Below are 19776 nucleotides of genomic sequence, written 5' to 3'. Positions count from 1 at the left end.
CATCTGAGAAAGTCTGTTAATGATAGCTTTATATATGAACCATTAACTCTGACAGCTAAAGTGAGACTACGTGAAAAAGCTAGGTAGGAGCAGTCCTGAACCAAACATGGTATAAATCACAATTTCCATTTTGATGTCTACTTAGGACAGGTTCAGGCTGCACAAGGAAGAGGACAGAATACAGGTATGTTTTAAATTAACAACAACCAGTAGATTTGTACTGCTCAAATACTAGAAAATCTTGTGTTTAAGTTCCATGTGCTAACCAATACAATATTTTCAAAGCATTCCACCTCTGCAAGTAACAGCAATATTTTACGACACAATACAGGTAAAGGCATTACAATCCTCCTTTATTTCCTCCCCACAGATATTTCTACCTCTTACATCTACCGAGTCATGCAGTAATGCACTGTTTCTCCCTCCTAACCATGTTCATAGCAGGATGCAGTGAGAGAAGATATCACAGTGGTCATTGTGTGACAATAGTGTAATTTTTACAGAGAAAAGTAAACAAGATTGATTAAACATGGAATTGTTCTCAAAACAGAAGTCCAAAATCATTTATAGAGGTCTTTTATAATATTTGCTGTTGCAAAATGAGAGGCGAACGTTGTGTCTGTGGAAGTTGGCAGGACTGTGGTCTGACCCAGTTCACAGGCCCTAAGCACAGTCAGCATCCCAGGATGTTCCAGTGCACCAGATAATAGCTTCCCTGTGCAGCACCTACTAACATTTAAACTCTTTTGCCAGCCTCTTTCAGTCCTTTTTCTTTTATTATTAATTCATAGTTTCCATCTTCCTTTTTTGTGTGGTTTGAAAACGTGCAGAAAGACAATTTGGGGCCACTGCATCCCTTGTGATGACGCTTCTGTCTTCTTGCCCACTGGCATCCACTGGTATCTACTTAACTCTTGCTTCTTTGTTGGATCATGCAGGTGTTCAGCGCCAAGAGCCTGTTGCCACCTTCCAGAGGGCTGCCAGCTCTCCAGCCCACCTGGGTGAGCAAGACTGCTAGCAGCAAATTTTCCACTCTCTTTCATAGTTTCAGCAACCCCAAACTAGCCCTTGTACTGCACATTGTTTTCCTGCATCCTGGAGGAGCAGGGCAAGATTCATGCACAGAATGCCAACTAGCAGCTTCCTGAAAGGGAAAGGCAAAGAAAAGCTCAGTCACTGGTGACCAGTTGTTTCAGACCGTGGGGATCAACATCTACAAAGTGTTTTCAATTTTTCTTTAAAAACACTTTACAAGAAACAAACAAACAGCTCTTGCAGCCTATCAGGTCTTCGATAGAGCTAAATCTTCTGTTCCTGTGGTTCCCAGAAACCTCTAGGCTGACAGTGAAAGTAGAGGTTGCTTTTAATACTGAGGGTAGAAACATCACCTGTACTGTTCTCTCTTCCTGGAAGTGCAATTGATCCTTCCCCAGCAAGCAGCCCAGTCAGCAGGCACTTTGCAAGGCCTCCAACAACTTCCCAGGGGCTCCAGAGCTCCCAGCACACATACCAAACACTGACTCTCCCTTGATGGACAGCAGAGTTTCTCAGAGACAGATTTTGTCTGAGAGCACCCAGGCTGGCGTGAGGGATGGGAGCCGGGGTGGCAGCAAGGCGTGCAGGGCTGCACCGAGGCCGCAGGCCCACAAAGCCCCAACAACAGCAGCAGAGCAGGTCCAGTGGGGGTTCCCAGGATGACCCGACAGCCCAGGCTGCCAGGCACGTCCCCAGCAATGAGGCAGGGCACTAGGTAAGCAAGGCAAGGTCTGGGTCAAGATAGCAAGGCACAGGACTAGGCCTAGGGTGTGCACCTCTGTGCTGTCCCACGGAGGCTTCCCACAGCCCTTTCTCACACGCAGCCCTGGCCAAGGCAAGTGCTGTTCTGTCCTAGCGCTGACCTCTGGCATGGGCAACCAAACCCACTGGGGAGGGAGAGACTCCAGCAGATGAAGGCGTCCCTGGGACCTGAGGGCTTTGGTGAGAACTGGGAATCACAGGAGGAGTATTGTGGCAGGAAGAGCCAAGTGGTCATTCACACTGAGGTTAGAGGATGTTATTATGCAGTAGGTATTTCCAGATAATTCCAGCCAAGTAATTCAACCCAGCAATCTCCCAGTCAAAATGTCAATTTGTCACTGATCTAGTTGCAGCATATTTAAAATGCACTTGTCCAAAGACATACTCTTTGTCCAAAGACATTCATCTGGCTGCAATCCAGAGCAAAGCATCACTTTTTGGGAACATCTTTCAGCAGGTTCCAAAAACAAAGACATTTTGGGCTTTATTTATAAGGGCAGCAATTTTGATGAAGTTATCCATGCCTAATAAGTGGCAAGCAATTTTTAGACAACTTCCTTGTGTTTGGATGGGCTGAGGGGATAGAGAAATCTGTAGGTGAGAGGTACTTGCAGATTTTCAGTGAAAAACAACCTAAACCAAACAAAAGTATACTGAGGTCAGTGCCTCAGCACCAATGCAATTTAGAGGAACAAGACCAAAACAGATCCAAAGAGGTATATTTAAAACCTTAAAAAATGTTAGTGCTCTGAGGGCAGTGATACAAGGCTCTTAATTATGGCTTGAAATGTGCACATAAAGGTTCCCAGGTTTACTGATTTTCTCAGCTCCTAAGTTGTTCATGTAAGTTATTGTCTGAACTGACCTTTCTAAATTGAGTCAGAACTTTGTAATCTCTAGTATTTTCACTATTACCAGTAATAGTACTTTTTTCTCTTTCATGTGTGAAAGCAATGGAAACAGACTCATGGAAACCTGGACTGAGCCTTTTTGACACAGGTAAATATTAAAGCATCTAGTAACTAGTCTGGGAATAAGTGGTTTCTATCACACATGGGAAAAGCTAAATCTATTTATTCGTCAAGCCCATGACACTGGTGATAACAATCTCCTTTTAAGAAGTAATTGCACCATTTAAAATTATAAATAAGGTATGTTGTTTACATCTTAGTAGATTATTCTGCGCTTTCATCAGTCTTGAGTTCCTGCTTAAAGCAGGAGCAGAAGACATGAGCTCTGGAAAGAGTTGGCAGCTACACTACAGAAAGGGGTTCTAGCTACTGAAATCCATTTGTAAATGAGAAGGTATTTTGGGAATGCCACAGCTGAGATCACAGTTTAGAGCCGCAATCAGTGAAGAACATGACAGATTATTCTGATGCCAGTGTACTTAGGGGAGACATTCAGATAAGAAAAGGGGGGTTTAAGTCAAATGCAAAGAATAATTAACATCATTGAAATTTTCAGACATTTTAGCCTTAAAAACTGACAATATGGAGATAAGAATATTTTTATGAGTACTGGTGAAGTACAAGACCAAGGCTTGTGCAACCCTTATTCAGGAGCTATTCCCAACTGCAAATTCTACATGTTTAACAGCTCCCCTTCCTTGGGAACATTAAAAGCAGACCAATTCACATGCAATCACGCAAGATACAGACCAATTCATGACCTGGTGTTCTCCCTCTTACAAGGGGCCTGTATCCAATGTAAGAGGTCTTCCCCACCACCAGTTTTGCTGCTGGAGAGGGCTGTGCTGGTGGCCCTTGTAAAGACTATTCCCTTGAACACTCTTCTTACTTCAAAGCCATTAGTGTGCTTATTCAGGAAAAGCTACTGCATGAAGGCCAGGGTACAGAGGGATATTTTAAGGCAGAAAACTACAGATTGCATTAAATGCAATGAAAGACTGGGCATGGGGGAAGGGACGTTGTATTAATAGTTTCTCAGCAACTGAAGGGCCAGCATAGACTAGTGTGATAAAGTCTGATGAATTCAGATTGTCACTTCAAAGGAGTAGTTTCTGGCGTGGATGTAGTCGCTGCTGTCTTACTTAAATGAATGGGAAGTTTAATCAGTGTGGACAGCTGTAACAATCAGTGAAGGGAACTTTAATTAGCACAGTGTAGACTGCCCATGCAGCGAGTTGAAATTCCCATGGCAATACCAACATTAAATTGGACTGGCAGAACAGGGAGGCCCATGGAGACTGACCACCTTCCCAATTAGTTGGGGAAGAGTATTTGGTGGGTGACCTTATTGTTCTACTAAGCACAAATCAGCCAGCTGACCCACAACCTTCAAGAACTGATAATTGCACTGGCAAATAAAAATGAGAAATGCTGCACTGCCTACACTTGAGGTTTTACCACAGTGATAAAGCTAATGTCAGCTGGGAAAAGAATATGGATTTTATAGGATGCAGATGAATGCATGAGGCAAATAGCTAACTATGAATTATCTTTCATATACAATTTAGTTGCTAAAATGGATGGCACACGTTAATTTCTAATTTCACTACTGTGTTAAATCCACCTACTTTCTGTTCTGCAAATAAGGCAATGTGGGGGGGGAACTGCACATATGGGACACCAAGCTGGCACATGTGAGGTATGTGTGTGCAGGCTGCAGGATGAAGCGTGGCTTTGGTCTGTTGCTGTGGAACTATTATGTGCCTGTGTATTTAAAGCCTGTACTGGAATATACACAGCCAGGACGGCAGGTTGGTGACTATTTCAGGTTTTAAAGAAAAAAACCAATCATTGTCATCCATGTGGTTGACAAAAAGAGGCTATGCATTGCCAAGTCATGTTGCCTTTAACTTCCACATCAGATAAACTAACCATAAACCTGCACAAGCTTTACCTTCCTTCAAAGGCAGGTTTGGTCCCTGTCAGCAAGACTTTCAGGCCTGAGAGAGGTCAAAAATGTTTCCTGCAGCAGATATCACTGGACAGAACTGTTTGGTGTCACCCCTGTTTCACATCATTTTTCCTCAGTCAGGAACAAGTGGAGAGCCTCAGGCAGCGCTGGCCCAGCACCACCACTCTGCCTCTCCCTGGTGGTGTTGCCCCCTTCCAAATGAGCTCCCACGGGCAAATACACAACACCAGGTGCACTCTTCCCTGTTCCTTGCCTGGAAGCTCATCCCCAGTGTGCAAGACAAGAAGCACAAGCCAGCAATGTGCTGGACAAAAGCTCCAGCCACGACAGATGAAGCCAGTCAGTGCCTGGCTTGCCAGCCCACTTTTGAATGCATCCAGCCTGCTCTGGCACAAGAGGGCCAGCTCCACTAACTGTGGGAGAGAGGCATTTCTGTCACAAGAGCCAGTGCCAGGATGGGTGGAGAGCTCCTACTCCCAGTCCAGAAAGTATCCTGTCCAAAGTTTGGGCAGGAGCACAGAGGGGCTGCATGCAGGTCTGCAGGCACCACATACACAGTGACAAAAAGCAACACCAGCCCTGGGGCTCTCCTAACCTGGCCAGACATAGCAGAGAAATTCTCAAACAAAACACACAAAGCAATCACCAACTCTTGCCGTAAACAAAGTAGGGCAACTCTGTGCCCTTTGCCTACTTCACGCAGAGGTGGCCCCATGGGCTCCCATGCAAGGCCAAGCCCAGTGCCCTAGCTAGCTCCACGTCCTGGCTCTAGCAACAGGCAACAGCAGATGCCTGGGGACAAGCAAAGCAGAGCACAATCACTGCTTTGATGCTGCTGTTAGCAGGTCTGTTTAGTCCCTGCAGTAGAAACTTTCTTCACTGGCAGCTGAATTTCAAACTGAGAAGCCAAAGCACCCCTGTCCAGTACAGATGCTGCTGTGTGCTGAAGCCTCCTGGCAGGGATCAGGTACCAATCAGGTCAGCTTTACACCAGGTACTGCATACTCAGACTTAATACAAACATGGCCCCTGACCTAAAACTACGTGCAGCTTTCAGCATGCAGCTAGAAGGACACAAAAAAGGTTGTATTTGACAATTACAAGAGGTGGATTTTAGACTCAACAGGAATAGAAACAGGAATTACAGAGGGGAATGGCACTTCCCTCCATTTTCTTCACAGTACTCTGCATCATTATGGCTTGTTCATTAATACCTTCAGCAATCAGCTTAGGCTTTTACACCTCCCATCATGTTTAGGTGGTGACCTTCCCTGATGTCCCTTTAGATACACTGATACTCTCTCATGCTTGCCTTGCTCATGGTTGGCTGCTGTGGAGAGACAAACTCTGTGGTACCTAGTAATCTCTCACACTTTTCTTTATAAAGGTCACACTTTCTAAAGTTACCTTTTCAATGTTTATCTGAAGTCTGGAGTCTTTCCTCGACTTATCTGGTGATGCAGATTTAAGGAAGTCTTCCTTCTACTTTTCTTATAAAATGTAACATGCAGTTTACAAAAATAATAAGCTGATCTCCTGTTCTTTAGACCAACAGTTTTCTTGGTGAGTGTTCAGTTTGTAGCTTGTCTGATCATTGCTGTCTCTTCTGAGGATTATCCCAGCTAAATCCTCTTAATCTTGTCATGCTGTACTGAAAAGAAACACTCTTTGCCCTTGCTTGGAAGGGAGATGCTGGACTGTAGGAGAGTCTCGCCAGACATTCAAGTCATGAGTGAAGTTCAGCATTTTCAGACCTTCTGATGCCAGCATGATGGCGCCCTGTGAGTCAGTGCCTTTCACAAGGACATCAACTTGTGTTTTCAAGGCTGCTACCACCCAAATACTTCACTTGGGTCCTGAGCTAGAATCCACTAGTGACCCATGAGGCTTTCCCTTGACTTAACTGTAGCTCTCTGTTACCCTGTCTGTATTTTGCAAAATAACCCAGACCCCTGGGGGCACCTGAGGAGCTGTGCTCCCTGGCTTCCCTGGCTGTAATGAGATCGAGTGAGTTGTTGCCTGTGCCTTCCTCTCCAGACAGAAAACAACACGATAAATCTGTTGCTCGTCCACTTCAGACGTTGTGTAGCTCATTGTAAAGCACAGAGAGCCACCGTGGTGGCAGTGCTGGTTCTCAGGGGAAAACTGCTGGGAGTCACCATCCCGCACCGTGGCCACCAGCCTCTGCTCCTGAGCAGCCCACTACTTGTGCATGATGCTGCCAAACCCTCACAATTAGAGGACTGACTCCCAAAGGGGAGCACCTCAAATTTGGTGCTGGCAGAACTTTTGGTGGCATTCCCAGAAATGTCTCTGCTCTTGCTTTACCCCAGAAATTATGTAGATGAAAAAGGGTAAGCTCCAAGGATGTCCTACCCATCCTCGTTTCCCTCCCACATCAATCCTCAGGCCAGGGGGTCTCTGCAGTGACCCTGTTGCCCGTTTCCTTACAGAGCAAGGGCAGCCACCAAGCACACACTGATAGATCCTTTCCTTTCTCTCTTTAGGCTTCAGTTCAAAGGAAGAATTGAATCCAAAGCCGCTGGAGCCCATCTCCCAGGGGAATCAGAGTATGTACTTCAGAATTAATTTCATAATTAAGCGACATTATTAATTACGTATTGCTAGAATGCATTCAAATCAAATAGCCAAAGTTAAGTTTTCAAGAAAGGCTAAGAAAATCCAGAAACACATTTTTCTTTCTTGCACAGAAAGAGTAAGCACTCTCCACTGACCCCTCTTATACACATAATTGGGTTTTGCTTCTACAGGGAAGGAAATAACATCCAAAATTTAGCTTACCTGGGCAGGAAGATAGTGGCTACTCCCCACCACCTCTTCCTGGGCAGTATCAGCTCCATGCTCCCAGGGTGCAGAGCTTCTTCACTCAAGTACTTTGGTGGCAGAGGACAGCAATCCAGTGTGCTGCAACCAGGGTTAGATGAGAGAGCTCTGCTGACCAGAGCAGACTCCCATGGTGATGCTGTGTGCAGGCACCCTTTCCATAGGAGTGGGTCGGAGAGAAGGAAGGAAACCACCTGAGAAAGGGACCTGATACCTGCCACAGCCAGGAGAGAGAGGATGCAGAGGGAGCATCAAGGACCCCTCAAGTTCAGAGAGGAAAATGTAGGTTCTCCTGCCCTGAAAAGGAAATTTTCTACAGCCCTTTATAAAGGTTAACTCATTAATTCATCTTTAGATGAGGCCCAAAGTAGCAGAAGAAAGAGAAAGCAAGTTCTGAGTGGAGAGATGGGGTCGCCTGCCACCTCTTCATTAGAAGCCACCCTTCCAACAGTGCCTGGGTCCTCTCTTGCCCGTCCTTGGGCAGCTGAACACTGTCTGGACTCTTTACAGTAACTACTGAACCAAACGTCTATGTATTCCCAGGCACTCCTCTCAATATTTAAAGTATTCTTTTCCCTATCAAAAAAGTGAAATACAGCTGAAACTGATACAGAAATAAGGGAAAGAAGAAGAAAAAGGGAAGGCTCTTCCCTACAGACCCCATTGCACTGCATGAAAGCAGGGCTCAGTGAAGTGGAGATGCCAGCAAGGACAGACATGTTTCCAGCAGTTAAACTGAAATAAGTCACACCAGAAACAAAATTTTCATCCCGCTGATAACTCTAGGACCATAAAAGCCCTAATTCAGATCTTGCCTCCCTGCAAATCAGAAAGTGCTCACCTCCCTACAAAGCACTTTTAGTCTGTGCTCTTGCAGTGTCCCTCTCATGTCCCAGCACGGAATCTGAATCTGCCCCAGAAACCGAGTCTGTCTATTAAGTGTATGTAAATCTTTGCCTCCCCAGACCCTGCTGGCTAACAAACTGCCCACTTTCCACATACAGATCTCATGAAGTAGTTCCCTTTGAAGGACAAGAAATTCAGGAAAACTTGGCTGTTAATTGAGGTATTTGTTGTGGGTTCCCGACCTTGCCTCACGATCTGCTCTGAGCGGACACGGTTCTCAGTCACGCTCCTGTAACTCAGCATTATTAGAATTAGAAAAAAGAGACAGCTATGGGAGAAAAAATTGAAGGTAATGAGATGGGAGGCAGTTGCATAAGCCACTAAGAACAATTGGCGCTTTGTAGCCTTCGGGCTACCTAATGATTAAAACACAGTAGTTTGAACAGTCTGATTGGTAGGAGGCATCATCAGAGGGAAATCAAGAGATGGGGATGACCCAGACACTGGAGGGGGAAGATGTTAATTAGCGCTCTAGTTAAGCCAAATTTTGATCCCACTCCCGGTCGCAGACCAAAGATGAATGTTTCACCACTAACTTCCAGGAACCTGAAAGCAGGCTGACAGGGATGAAGACAGCATTTGCAGAAGCACAAAGATGAGGTTCATCTGTGTAATTAAAGGGAAGAGTTTGTTTGGGTACAGGCATACCTTTTGTAGAACATCACTTTCAGCCCAGAGAGGAAACACACAACAGCACGCTGCTGCTGTTGCACACACGGGTCCAAGGCTACAATGACAGGCAAAAGAACAGCCCCCACTCAGACTGAACATCCCAAGCAAAATCATCATCCTTGATGTTAGCTCCAGCCCAGATTGAAACTGATGAACAATTCTCATTCAGAAGTGCAGAGTTGCCAGGATTGTTGTCAGTAATCCTGGATTGCAGTCGCCTTGAAGAGACCCCACGGTGTCCTTCCCCTGAGGCACATCACAGGCATCACACATTTCAGGAACTTCCCTCCCTTCTGAGCAACATTAACACAGTAACTGTTCCTGTTATGTCTATTATATCAATTAAGTCCACAAAGTGTCACCAAGGAAATCCCCTTAGTTTGTGCTCTGCAGGTGGTCAGACCACAAAACCCAAGCACCATGGCTAGTTTTACAAACTCCCATCACCTCTGGCTGCAAATAAAGCACGCTGAGCCCAATCTGTGGCTCTGAGGGCACAGGATATACAAGCCAGCTTGCTCCTGTGGGGCTGACCTCCCTGGCTCCCAAAATGCAGTGCTCCCAGACTGACCCCTGTGAAAAGATTCTTGCCCTTTCATCACACAGCCAAGCTCAGATGTTGTATGGGACAAAATCATGCCAAGGACTGTGTTTACCAGCAAGCAGGACAGACTTGAGCCCCCAGCTGTGACTTATCCTTGTCAAAGGCTTTTTTAGTAGAGCTTACACAGCAGGACAAGTCACTGGATGCAGACTTTTGAGGCCTTTGCTGCTTGCAAGAAGCACAGCAATCAGAAAGGACTAAAAATATCTTCCGTGTTTCTTTATCTCTCCTCAGATTGCAAGGTTGATTTGTCCTTCCTAATGGATGGGAGCTGGAGCATCGGCAAACGCCGCTTTCAGCTCCAAAAGCGGTTCCTTGGTAACGTGGCTCAAGCCCTTGGCATTGGCAGCGCTGGTCCTCTGATGGGCATTGTTCAGTATGGGTAAGAGCTTCCCCGACACTCCCATTGCCGCAGGGCATTACTGCACACTCTGGCAGCTGTAGCTCTACGGCTGATATGTGCTAAAGGCCTCACTCCAGCTTGCACTCAGGAGCCAGGTAGCACAGACCAGTCCTATGGCTTTTGTGTTGTATGTGAAGCAAAACACTGACATTTGCTCTAATTTCTCCTTTTAGTGATGACCCTTCCACAGAATTTAACTTAAAAACTTATGCCAACTCCAAGGATCTAAGGAATGCCATTGAGAAAATTCAACAAAAAGGGGGACTTTCCAATGTTGGTAGGTGATGGGGCTGCTTGCACATCCTCAGATCAAGGACGGCTTCCGAGCCTGGGCTAAAGCAAGCCCACACCTCCTCACAGGACACAGAGGCTGTGACCAAACAGTGCTTAGTGCTAGGGCAGGGCTGGTGAGAGAGCACTGCTCCCACCATGACCTGCATGTGTTGATCAAGGGCACTGCAAATCCATCACAAGTTGACAGGACATAGCTGTCTCCTTGTGGGCAGTTCCCATCAACACTTTGGGGATACTTGCTGACCCAGCTCATCACCCCCAACCTCTCTGGGGCACAGGGAGGGGGTTCAGTGCAGGAGGGCTCAGGATGCAATGGCACCAGTAGCAGTGGCCTCCCCTCCTGCTCACGCAGCCACAGAAACTGCTTTCCCCAGCTCTCAGCAGCCTCCAACACTTAAGTCAGCTCTCTGCCTACTATTTCATGGGATATTATCAGAGTGCTTCCAGATCCATAACTCCTCCTCAACTCCTCTTCTATTACAGGGAAGGCACTTTCATTTGTTAACAAAAACTTCTTTCTGGATGCTAATGGAAACCGAGGTGGAGCACCCAATGTGGTTGTAGTGATGGTGGACGGGTGGCCGACCGACCGAGTGGAAGAGGCCTCCAGGCTGGCCAGAGAATCAGGGATCAACATCTTCTTTGTCACTGTTGAAGCAGCTGCTCAAAGTGAAAAGCAGAATGTTATTGAACCGAACTTTGTGGACAAGGTACTTAGTGGGCTGAGTCTGACCAGGAGCTTGGCTCTGACTAAATTTTCCAAGCGACTTCATTCAGGCCATTTCCCTTTCCTTCTTACCACTTACGGTTATTTCTTTTCCTTCTTGTACATACTGTCTTGAGTTTTTCTGTACAAAAACCAGGCAGTCATGCTGAGGTCAGAAAGGGGATGAAGTCAGTAAAGTTCTGGTTTGAGGTACATCATCAAGCAAATGGCTTTTGACTGACTAAACCCTGGCACATACCTACAGTTGTACTGAGATGCATGGTTTTCCAAATACACAGCAGCGTGACAAAGTACAGTTGCAGCCTGAGCAATTTGGAATTGTTTTTTCCACAAACCTCCTGCTGTGCATCTCCCACTAGGGAAAGGATGAGGAGCCCTGTCAACCTAATGTCAATGTTGCATTTACAAACAGGTCCCACACAAGCAAAGGGTGGCACAGTCCCAACATAGGCACAGTCTAGTTTTTCAGCTATACTGGATAACTCAAACATCCTCTTTCCACTGTGGATGAAGGTTATTTTTCAGTAATTTGTTTCGGCTGCTATGGACTTCATGGTAGCTCCTGGAAAAAGGATAAATCCCTGCCATGTACAGCAAAAAAAAAAGAGAATGTGAGCCTTGATTGATTTGTATTTGGCACCAACAGTAGCTGTCTGATAACAGTGCTTCAGGACAAGCTGGCACCCAGTTAGGGCAGGAGGTATCTATCAAGTGGAAAACCAGGCTGGGCTTAGGAAACAGGGCTGAATTATCTGGTACTTTCAGAAAACAGATTCCCATCTGAGCTGGGTTGCTCTGCCATGAAATAATCTCCCGTGAGTTTCAGAGCTGCTCCAAAGAGCTGCGCTGTCTCTGGTCAGCATGTAATTGGATTGTAGTCTCATTTGCATTTAGTGTTTTTAAAAGAGCAAAGCTACAGCGAGCCTCTGCAAACATGCCAGAGACACAGCAGGAGTGAGAGTAGAGTGGGCTCAGAACAGGAAGGTAAGGAGGGAATGGTGACTTGATACTGCTGCATTGTAACACTAAAATAGAAGTGAGTAAGAAGAACAAATGAGAGCAGGACACCGTGAGGAGCCCAGACTGGAGGGAACTGTAACTCCCTTGGAGCTGTTGGGCTTTAAGCAAGTCAAGACCAGTGCCTCGGTCTATTAAAACAGTCAGATACACACACCACCACAAAGCTGATAGATAAAGCCTGGCTTAACAAAATATTCTCACCCACAGAACTGAGGAATTGGTATTTAAAAGGCACTAAAGCCAAAGATGATTTGATCCAGCCTGTTTGCATCACTCCCCTCCTCCACCCCTTGACTTCCCCCATGTCCTCTTGTCCTCTGCTGTGCCAGCCCTACTTCCTGCCCATGCTGACCTGACTCTCACTAACCCTATAGAAGCCTCCCGTCGATCTGGCCCTTATGAGTATTGACTTATAAAAATTAATTTTATATATATATATAATTTTATTTTTTTTTTTTTTTTTACTATTTGGCAGAGCAAATACAGTGAGCCTGGGTTTTTCTGTTTAGAAGGGTATGAACCAAGTTTTCCTCAGCTTAAGCCCCAGGTTTCACTTGAAGGTAGTAGGGTTTGCCAGTAGGCAAAACTTTCCTTGCTGTTCTGAATGACGGGAGCTGAAGTTGGCACCTGGCAAACACACAGGCTCCTGCAATGTCCATGGGAGCCACACTAAGAGCAGCTCTGTAATTTGGATGCTTTTCCCGTGAACAATGTAACTCACGTAAAAAACCTTGACAGGTGGCAAACTTGCTTATTACAGTTCTCTCACTACTGTAATACCAGCTCCATCCCACAGCTCTAAAAAAAAAGGCAGGAAAAGCTGTCACATTACACAAGTATCCGTGATGTTATGACATCATTTCCCAGGGAAGCAGATGGTGATTGCGGGAGAGGCCATTTCAGACTCCAGCACTGCTCTTTTCAGGAGCCTATATTTACAATTTAACTACATACCCCAGCAGAAACATGCAGACTGAATTTCCATTGCATTTATCCTCGTGTTGCCTTGCAGGCAGTGTGCAGGACAAGTGGCTTCTATTCCATCAACGTGCCCAGCTGGTTCAGCCTCCACAAGGTGGTGCAGCCCTTGGTGAAGCGGGTGTGCGACACCGACCGGCTGGCCTGCAGCAAGACGTGCCTCAATTCCGCCGATATCGGCTTCGTGATCGATGGCTCCAGCAGCGTCGGCACCGGCAACTTCCGCACGGTCCTCCAGTTTGTAGCCAACATCAGCAAGGAGTTCGAGATTTCGGGTACCGACACGCGCATCGGAGCGGTGCAGTACACCTACGAGCAGAGGCTGGAGTTCAGCTTTGACAAGCACAGCACGAAGCAGGATGTGCTGAACGCTATCAAAAGGATCAGTTACTGGAGTGGTGGCACCAGCACGGGAGCAGCCATTAGCTACGCCTCAGAGCAGCTGTTCAGCAAGTCCAAACCCAACAAAAGGAAGATCATGATTCTCATCACAGATGGCAGGTCTTACGATGATGTCAGCATGCCAGCCATGGCAGCTCACCAAAATGGTAAGGTCTTCTATCACTGCCTGCTCTCCCCTCATGCCTCAGCACTCATCCAGGTCAGATAAATGCAGTTTCCTATGACTCGAAGGCACTGGATGAAACCTTATGAAGGAAGAGTAGTACTTGTCCCTGGGGTCCCACTGAGCTCCAACAAGATCAGCATCTGTTTAATAGCTGAATAAGGAACTTCAGAAAAAAAACTTATAAATCATCACAAATGCAGCTATCTAGGACATCTCAAGGGATTTTTCCTGTTTTAGCAACACAGGACTTCTTTGGCTTTCTAGTGAAGATAGGTATTGGTCTTAAATAAGATTTAATGCAATGAAAACTTTTATGCTTATTCTAAACTTCAGGTTTCTTTCCAGGAGTCATTGCTTATTCCATTGGAGTTGCTTGGGCAGCCCCAGATGAACTGGAAGCCATTGCATCAGACCCTGCTAAGGAGCATTCCTTCTTTGTGGATGAATTTGACAACCTCTACCGCTATGTTAATCAGCTCATCCAAAATATTTGCACAGAGTTCAATTCCCAGCCACGGAACTGATGGACTTAAGCAAGGCAGGACCCTTGGGCACTGTGCTGAAGGCACACCAAGTACCACAGGAATAATGCCAGCCCTCAGTTCAAGAAGCACTGGAGGTGTTTCCCTCTGGCACTTTCCAGTCAACAAGGTTGATTGCAGCTGTGTCCCTATGCATGATAATGCTCTGTGTAGACTGTTGATTTTCATTTTTTGTCCTTGCAGGCATCAGAAACTCTGATTTGGCTGGATAGAAAAGGAGGCAGTAAACATGGAGGAAATAACTGCAGTAGTTTGAAGAGCTGCTTCCAGCATAGAGCCCCAGCTTGCCCAATTCTCACCTTTGGGCACGTGCAAGCTTCTTAAAATGCGCCACCTGCTCCCTGGAGTGGCCAAGTCCCTTCAGGGAGTGGCCAGGCTAATGAGCAGCTGTGGTAGAAACACCCCATGCAGCACTGCCCACCACATGACACACAGGTCAGAGCTCAAATACCAGATGCTTCTTTTGGAGAGGGAACACAGCTCAATTTGAGTACCTTCTTAAAAGCAGGTACTCACTCCATACTGCTGTCTCGTCAGCAAGTTAAGCTTCAGCTAGTGTAAACTCAAGCACTGGGATTTATCCAAACCCTGAGAAACTGAAAAGCAAGTGAGCAGAAAGGGTCAAGCCCCAGGACCCTCTAATCCTTTGCCAACCCCAGTAAATCCTCAAATCCACATGGCAGCCAACATGCAAGAACCGGAATCTAGTCTCCTCCAACACTGCATTAATGCTTGATCTTGAGAAGTGTCTTTCCCCCTCAGCTTCATCCTTCACTCTTGGGGGGTTCAAGGCCTGCAGGACCACATGAGTGTTGCCAGGACACAGGAGACTTTGAGAAAAACTGTGGGTTTAAGTTGGTCACAATGAGAAAAGCATTTAAGACCCACCAGTCTGTCATTAAACCACCACTCAGAAGAGGAGTCTCTAGTGTGAGGAGAGCTATTCAAGAGCCATTAACAGGATTTAAGAGGGAATTATCTGAAGTTCTGTATTATACACTGGGAAAAGCAGAATTTCAAGCATTTACAGACACTCTCTGTCAAATTTAGGATTGACTTCTCTTTTATGGATTGGTTTAAAAATGTACCTACTACAGCCCTGGATCAGTTAGAACACACAGTGGTTTCTTAACTGGAGAACTACCCATGTCACTAGTCACTGGGGGAGGAGTGACACACTAGGAGGACCAAAAGAACTGCACTTTATTTTGCAAGCAGCAGTTGCTGGTTATGTTCCATCCAGTATCATTTAAGAAAATACATACATTAAGCAAAGTTATCAAAGGAACCAATGAAAACATGAGTGTTCACACCCCTTACGGCAATAAAAGCCATGCTGTGCCAGGCTCATGGAACTAACAGGAAATGGAAAGAAATTAAAACTCACATTTGCCATATTACTTGCAAATCAGGCTTTTAACAGCATTTATAGTTTTAATAACCATGAGTCAAGATATTTATTAGCCACATAAATTTTAACTGAATTGCCATAAGGGAAACTCATTTTATCAGCAAAAGTAACACTATTTTTTAAATTGTTATGTTTGGAAATACGACTGAAATAGCTCAAAACCTGTCAACTAAGTAAGCATAATGCAAATTAATAAAAACAGCAGATTCTGCATGATCCCCCTGGTGTGGTAACATAAACCAGGCTGGAGTCCACTCTAGAAGTTCTCAAAACCAATTCTGGATGAAACAGTGGTTTTACACAGTAAAAGCTCATCGCTTCCCCTTAGAAGAAACATTAAGTTCCAGTTTTAACTATCATCAATTCAACCATTCTACCCAGACTAAAAGCACAGGACACTGTCAGCTGCCACAAATATATTTGTATGCAGAGTTTTTACCACTAATCTGTGCTGCTGCAGTTCACAGCAATAGCGTGGTGGCTTGAAAAAATGATTAAGGATAGAGAGAGTTAGGTATGAGCAGAGCAACTGCTGATATCCCCCATCTCCTGACCCAGCTCCTCACTACCATTCTGCTGAACACATCTTTCTCTGTCAACAAGGGACATTACGTGGGCTGGACAAAACTCAAGCCCATAAACTGAATTTACTGGGGACTTCAACTCAGACACCAGATTTATTGTCTGAAAACCTGTTTGTTTGGGGCTTGATTTGGGGCTACCTGAGAAAAAGGCCTAAATCCTAACTTACAGTTACTCTCAATACTGTGGTTTAACTTTTAATGCAGCAGCTTACTACCACATATTGTTCTCCATATTGAATGTACTCTTGCAGCACCAAAGATTGGTACCCTGCAGAGACTCCCCAATGTTTCACTTTTGCTCTGCTAAAAGCACGGCAGTGATGGCCAAGACATCAGGAACAGCTAGAGCACACGTGTTCTTTAGGATGTGCATAAGGGATATATGCATATGGGATATAATTTTTTCTAAAGCTTGAACTTCAAGCAATGACATTAAGCTTTCAAATGCTCTTTCACAGGAAAGTTGCACAGCTATCTTTTGTCAAGCATTTATAAAGGGCACTTCAGGGCTTGTTGCTGTTCAAATGGTTTATCTTCAGTTTACAGAACAACTATGGCGCTCATTTCTCAAAGTGCATTTTTATTTACTTCTTGGGACGATCCTCAAATTGTCAAAACTCAAAGTATGAAAGTGGTTTAATCCAACTCTTGTCTAAACTTACACATCCTATTCATAAACACCGTAAAATTAAGCGGAAGCCTCAAAACTTTTAAGAATACACCCTTCCATTAAGAAAAGCAATCACAGAACACACTCCTCTTTATCTTTCATAGCAATCAACTTACTTGCAGCCTACTAAAGTCTCTAAATGCTGTTTTATTAAAAAAAACAAGATAGCTTACATATATAGATAAATGTTCAAAGAGGTATATTTGTTTGAAGAAAGCAGCAGAACTCCTTCTGTAACATATACAAGCTTTTTTGAGCTTATCAACATAAGTTGCTTTATCTTTTGCAATAAAATGGTCCTAAAGGCACATGCAGTGCATGTCATCTCATATGGGGTTAAAAAATAAACAGCAAATACAGCCCATGCCACTTTAGTTTCTGAAACACAGCTGAGGTTACTACTACATTATGGAAGACCTAGAAAGGCTGGCAAAGCCCCAGGCACTTCAGTGCTGTCCTTTTACATGCTCAGATGAAAAAGATCCTTAGAGTGAGCTACCACAAAATTACCTGTCAGAAGAATCAGTCACTGAAGTAGAGTCTAATGACTGAAGGGCATCAAGGTCATATGTACTTTCCAAAGTCTGCAAGATCATGTTCTTTTTGGAACCAGACTTCCTTTGGAAGATGAAAAAAGATAGCACAGGCTCTACACACTTTCTAGATGCAGGACTGAATCAAAAGAGGATCTGTATGTCCAGTCGCTTGATGCTGGGCCACTTAGTTTCAGATGTCTGACCAGTGCAGCAGAAGCTGTTGTCCGGCAGAGGCATCCTGAAGAGATGGGAGCTGTCTGAACTAGTCACTGCACACACACTCTAGAGGGTGTCTGACCACCCTCTCCCTAAGAAATAAGCATCTTTGCACTCAGAGTTGGGCTGGTGGCTTATCAGTGCTCAGCAACCACAATGCAGAACACCCACCTGGAAATACCTACTGATGCTCATGCTCTGGAAGCCTTGGAAGAGCTCAGTTTCAGCATCTCTTCCAACTCCAGCATTAGCCACTCACATTTTCAGTGAGCCACCAAATTCAATTAAGAGTTCAGCCATCAGAGAGAGGTAACTCAAAGTCCTGTTTCCCCGGAGTGGGACACTCAGCATTTCTGCTGTCACTGTGCCGCCCTGCACAGAAGGCATCGCCTGCAGTGTGCACCTCCTGCTCCTCAGCTGCTGCTGCTTTGCTGGTTCAGCAAGAGGAGAGTCTCTCCATGGCTGCTGCTGACAGGTGGACAGACAAGCTTCCCCTTCCTCCTCATGCTCCTTCCCCCATGGCTCTCCAGCACACAAGGAAAACCATACCAGTAACCAGGAAAAGCTCCGGAGTTAAGCATCCAGCCAGGATCAACCCAATCTAAACATATTTAGTGATTTAACACTCTGCCTATAACCCCACAAAAAATTATCCATGTTATCAACTTAGAAAGTCAAAGCAAGCAGTAAGGAGTATCAGAAATATTACTGAGACACCAAATTTAAGTCACTTTTCTGTGGTGTGTGTACTTTAAATTATTTCATGGTTGAAAAAAGTCACTATCATTCTGCTAGCTATTTTTCTCTGTCCCTGAGCAACATTATGGAAACAACTTGATCCCTTTTCTTTTCCATTCCCATCTCATTTTGAGACATCTTAGAAAGTACCAGGCCATTTACATCTGCTAAGTCACCTACACAATGAAAACATTACAAATGTACATCTATGCAGCTGAATGCTTCAAATTCCTCAAAATAATCTTTTTTCCTCGTTAAACTGGGGGAAGAAAGGTGATGAGGGTTTTAGCACTGCATCAGCAACACTGCTCACAATCAACTGTGTCAGTCTTACTGAATGGCAAGAAACGTGTTATTTTTCTTAACACCAGTTTAACCCCTTCTCAGATTTCTAATGAGAACTCTGATAATGCAGTTCAAGAATTCCAGCACTCATAGAAATTACTTCTTTTTAAGCACAAGAAATTGTAGAAGTTCCCCTGTATCACCAAGTGTACTCACTTTTCTCACATGCAAATCATCATGGGGCCATGTCTTGTTCATAGGCAAACCCATAAGCATGTTAGGAAGGCCTCCCACATGTGAGGGTCACTTGTACATTATTCACTAAATCTTCTTTCCCCCTACCTCAGGAACCCTCTAGAGGCAGTCACACTGGGGTGAATGAGATTGTACTGTCAATTCATAAAGCAATTCCTCCTTTCCTACGAGGCAGGAAGATGACTAGGACTAAATCAGGCTATTTTACACCTATCGAGAAAAGATGAGAACTTCACTTATCCCACCTACAAGCTCAGAAAAAACAGGATGGACTCACTGACAACAACTTGTTCTGCTCAGTTCTGTGTAGGTTCTCCTGCCACCCCTTCACAGTGCCATTCTGAGCACCTTCCTGTAGCAACGCAGCTGCCATCTGTGATGTGTGGTTTGCTCTCCCTCATCCTCTCCCCAAGGGCAGAACCACGCGTTTCTTTTTATGCTGAATGAACGCTGTCCTCGGGAAGAGCCACGTGTCTGGCTGCGAACAACGCCCGCTGACAGACCAGCTCCTGCACAACCACACCCACTCCGCATGTCTGCTCACCCCACATTCACCCCCACACAGGGACCATGTGCCTCAGCACATGGAGAGATGTGCGGTGACAACAGAGCCAAGCTGGTGGAGCAGGATGAAACCAAGACACCCAGAGAACACAAAAAACAAGGCACTCCTGTGAATAGTGACACGCTGCACAGTTCAACAAGAATTTCACATGGAGTTACCTCAAGCCCCTCCAAACAAGTCTATTAGTCTTGGTCTTAATGCACTTTCCCCTCCTAGCACTCACACCAAAACCACACACATCTTGTGATAAAATGCAGAATTATGAACACAATGCAAAA

General features: G+C 45.2%; 1 protein-coding gene across 6 annotated transcripts in view; it reads left to right on the top strand.

The window, feature by feature from the left end:
- The window catches only part of VIT (vitrin), a 50862-nt gene extending 33651 nt beyond the window's left edge, over positions 1-17211 (top strand). For 2 of the 6 annotated variants that reach the window (XM_032102574.1, XM_032102571.1), the window contains 9 exons: positions 146-184; positions 939-1001; positions 2749-2796; positions 7188-7250; positions 9941-10088; positions 10283-10386; positions 10887-11113; positions 13163-13676; positions 14042-17211. In XM_032102574.1, coding sequence (XP_031958465.1) covers positions 146-184; positions 939-1001; positions 2749-2796; positions 7188-7250; positions 9941-10088; positions 10283-10386; positions 10887-11113; positions 13163-13676; positions 14042-14220 — 1385 coding nt within the window. In that variant the 3' untranslated portion in view covers positions 14221-17211. The remainder of the gene's footprint in view (positions 1-145; positions 185-938; positions 1002-2748; positions 2797-7187; positions 7251-9940; positions 10089-10282; positions 10387-10886; positions 11114-13162; positions 13677-14041) is intronic. The other 4 variants (XM_032102572.1, XM_032102573.1, XM_032102575.1 and 1 more) reach the window with 4 other exon arrangements.
- Positions 17212-19776: the final 2565 nt, after the last annotated feature.

Source organism: Corvus moneduloides, chromosome 3, assembly GCF_009650955.1.
Source record: "Corvus moneduloides isolate bCorMon1 chromosome 3, bCorMon1.pri, whole genome shotgun sequence".
NCBI classification, from domain to species: domain Eukaryota; kingdom Metazoa; phylum Chordata; class Aves; order Passeriformes; family Corvidae; genus Corvus; species Corvus moneduloides.
Note: the sequence above shows the minus strand (reverse complement) of the source record. Positions and strands in the feature narration are given on the sequence as shown.